At 33.7% G+C, this 3805-nt stretch overlaps 1 protein-coding gene across 1 annotated transcript; it reads left to right on the top strand.

The window, feature by feature from the left end:
• Window positions 1–407: 407 nt before the first annotated feature.
• LOC114882146 lies at window positions 408–2055 on the top strand. Its single transcript, XM_046289884.1, has 6 exons — window positions 408–729; window positions 810–1034; window positions 1125–1220; window positions 1305–1481; window positions 1699–1876; window positions 1949–2055. The coding sequence occupies exons 1-5, from the start codon at window positions 513–515 to the stop codon at window positions 1755–1757; spliced, it is 774 nt and encodes a 257-aa protein (XP_046145840.1). The 5' UTR covers window positions 408–512; the 3' UTR covers window positions 1758–1876; window positions 1949–2055.
• Window positions 2056–3805: the final 1750 nt, after the last annotated feature.

The raw sequence follows: 3805 nt of genomic DNA, 5'->3' as shown, positions 1-3805 counted from the left end.
GAGAATATTCGGGAACGTTGACCGATCGGCTATTATTTCCTACAATATATAATAACTAAGTGTAAATATTTATAAGCATATAAAAGTAAAAGTGAGACAATAGACTGTGACGCGATCGACGATTGTCATTTCGCCGGAGAATCGGCTGTGGAGCGATCGACAATTATTATTTCGACGGAGACCGGTGGTGATGAGTGATGCCTATTGTGCAGTTTATAACGTGGAAGATTATTATTAGTGGTTTGAAGTCAAGGTAAGGATACAAAAACTATTCCGTTATGCATTTACAGTCAGTCAATAAAAATCGTATACCGCATTTATTGTTTTAATTTGTGTTAAAATTGGACTGTGTGAATGTGATACTTTTGCAAAAAACATGAAGATATTCCTTCCATGTTGTAGAGAATCGGTTGTACAAAATTGTAAATGCGGTGTACAATTTTTTCTGTGGCTGACAATACATGAACTACGTACACTAAATAATTGTATTTTCAATTAAAGGTGATAAAAACATGGAACAATATGCGATCGTTCGTTTCAAAGAACAGGAAGAGAATAGTAAAATTCTTGATTTGGTCCCAATTTCGTGGGTGCGTGGAGATGAGAACAGTAGATACACGTTATACCCTGAGCCATGCGATTACCAGCACATTGAAAAGTGGCTATCATGTTCGAAAGAGCCGGAGGAAAACTGGAAATCTTTTGCAATAGAAGTCATTGCATATGCAGGTATGTAACGATGTATAGCCAACAGTTCTTTTTTTTTACAAATTTGTGGTTGCTGCAATTCTTTTATTTTAATTAATTAGGTAATTTAAAACAAGAAAAAAGGCGTCTCAAGCGAGCCTTGAAAACGGAAAATTTTACGTTTACTGATGATGGTTGTAATGAGGAATTTCAACCTATCACAATGTCTATAGATTCTGTCTCAAAAAGATTAAATGCAGTGAGGTCTTTTCAACACCACGACAAATGTTCTTCACCTTCAGTAAATTCCATGACCACTGTAGGACCAAAAACCAAAAACAATTCACGTATACTAATTAATTCCACCTTTATTCAAGTGCCTGTTTTCTTTTATCCTGATATAAAGTACTTTGTGCATAATTATTTCTGTATTTTAGAAATGTGCTTGGGGAATGAAGAAAGGAATCTGGAGATAGCAGATATTCCTTTATTAGAAGAAACTGCCGCTATAGAGATACTAAATCTATCACCGAGTAAATACGTGAAATTCTATTAAATATATATTGCTTTTAAAATCCAATTTTCATCTTAGCACCAAATAATTCTTTTAATCTCAGATAATGATCCCGTTACGAAAGAATATATAAACCACAAGTTCAACGAATTACAAGAAGCAATATCGAACCAAATAGCTTCTGCTAAAAGAAGCATTTTGTACGAATTGGAAAAAAAAATAAATGGTATTAAACATACACTTTTATTCAACAGTGCGACAGGGTCATCTACCTTACAAGGTAGTACAGAAAAAATAAAAAATGATTTAAACGTAATTTTTCCCATGATAATCTTGGAAGATTTTTTACAATTTGAAGATGCATTAATGGATTCCCAAATCAAAAGAGAATCATTGGTAACTAATTTTAAATAAATAAATGTACAATAGGAAACCTTAAAGTAATATATATTAACGTTATTTCTGAACATATTGTATAATTTTTAATTTTGTTTCAGACAGCATTATTCAGAATTTTAATAGCTGGCGATACAACCGTAAAAGACAGTATCGCTAAATGTCTAGGGTCAGTGATAGTTAAAGCAATTGAACTGGAATATTCGGGAACCGGAAAAGTGATTAACGGTCGAGGAAAAAGAAATTTTAGTGCAACAAATACATATGTGTGTTTAAGAGGTAAAATAAATTTCTTTTCATATCAATTTCTGTCCTATATAACTTGTTCTTATTATGTAATACTTTTTTTAGAAGCTTTGATCGAAAAACATAACACCCTCGACATAAAAAGATTACCAGGCCAGGTGGGCATGTGGCTGTCTCGAGCTGGTGATAGAGAAGGCGGCCGAAAAAAGTGACACAAAGCAAATATTATAGAATAAATACATTTTTAAAGTAAAAACAATTTTGTATTTTTTTTTTTTTGAATATTAATGGCATAATAAGAATGGCAATATAACTTTCCTATTGCCCCAAGCTTAATAGAATTTTCATTTTATTGCTCTGTTATATAAATACATTATTATAAATATATATTTATGTAATAAAGCAACAAAAAAAGTAATCCAGCTAAAGCGGGCACACTAAGAACGCCATTATTGGCTGAATATTGGCATAATAGATCAGCCATTAATGGTTTAATATTGGCAAAATAAATTAACCGTTAATGGCCCATTCTTGGGTACCACTGTTGGCCGTACACTGGTACCCTTTACTGGACCGAAGTTATCATTCCAGAGAAGTTCCACTGTTGGGCCAGTTATGGGCACCATTATTGCGCCAATATTGGTAATTTGGCAACCAGTTTTGGGCCACAATTGGGCCGTTAGTAAACTCCTATATGGGTACTGCGCCGCTCCCGATCCTCTGCTACTGAGCCTGGGAAATGACACAAAAAAGAATACACAAGGTAGTAAAAAACAAAGAAAATATAAAAAAGAACACAGAAAATATCAATAAACCAAAAAAAATACAAGAAACTAAATAAATTGTAAACACTAAAATAGAAAATACTAAAAGTTAAAATAGAATACTAAATAAAAAACAGTAAAATACAATATAAAATGAAAAGAGGAAAATTCGCAAGTCGCTGTGCACTGATTCAAGACATAAGAAACTCTGAAAAATCGTTTATCTGTTGGCTGCAGAACAATTGAAAAGGCAATAAAAAGCTAAACATCTGGAAAACAAATTTAGCTAAAACGGTTTGAATAAACCCGCTAAAGTAGTCGGCACCCACGTGAATCTGCCTGCAGCTAGCGACACCGTTCATTGGACAAGAAGTCAACATGGCGTTACAGTAACGTAGCAATCCGCTAAAAATGTCAAACTTCACACGCTTATAACTTTTTAACCATTGGATTCCTAAAGTTAAGACTTGCATTTTTGGATTCTCCGCATCAAAAACTATAGATTAAAAAAAAAAAAGGTCCAAAATTTTGGGTCCGGTAAAGTAAAGTTCAACCTTTTTATCCGACTTCGAAAAGGAGGAGGATACTCAATTCGATATGTTTTTTTTTTTTTTTTTTATGTATGTTCACCGATTACGCCGAGACGGATGGACCAATCGGAACGAAACTTTTTGCGTGTTATAGAGTATAACTCCCCATTGGTCCTGTAAAAAAAATATTTTGCGTTTTTTCATTCCTAATGACTTTTTTTTCTAAATGTACGTTCGCCGATTGCTCCGAGACGGATAGACCAATCGGAACGAAACTTCTTGCATCTTGTAGAGTATATCTGCCACTTGGTCCTGTCAGAAAGGCATTTTGCATTTTTTCATTGCTAACGATTTTTTTTTGCAAGAACGTAATGGTTGATTTACATTTTTCACCGATTACTGCGAGACGGATGGACCAGTCGGATCGAAAATTTTGCATCTTGTAGAGTATATCTTCCAATTGGTTCTGCAAAAAAATGTTTGTATTTTTTCATTCCTAACGACTTTTATCGCAAAATACGTAATACTTCATTTATATCTTCCGACGTTTATGCTGCAGGGAATGTACCGATAGCGATGAAACCTTTCACATTTAGTAGGAGGTATATCCGCGATGATCCCACATGCAAAAATTTATGAAATCTGTTGTTTATTAACAACTTAAATTC

Source organism: Osmia bicornis, unplaced genomic scaffold (genome assembly GCF_907164935.1).
Source record: "Osmia bicornis bicornis unplaced genomic scaffold, iOsmBic2.1, whole genome shotgun sequence".
Taxonomy (NCBI): domain Eukaryota; kingdom Metazoa; phylum Arthropoda; class Insecta; order Hymenoptera; family Megachilidae; genus Osmia; species Osmia bicornis.
This window is presented reverse-complemented; position numbering and strand designations above follow the sequence as displayed.

Coding starts and splice junctions, on each gene's coding strand:
- LOC114882146 (XM_046289884.1), top strand. CDS start 513: ATGGAACAATATGCGATCGTTCGTTTCAAAGAACAGGAAGAGAATAGT. Junction 1,035..1,124: donor AAAAACCAAAAACAATTCAC/GTATACTAATTA, acceptor TCTGTATTTTAG/AAATGTGCTTGGGGAATGAA. Junction 1,221..1,304: donor GATACTAAATCTATCACCGA/GTAAATACGTGA, acceptor TTTTAATCTCAG/ATAATGATCCCGTTACGAAA.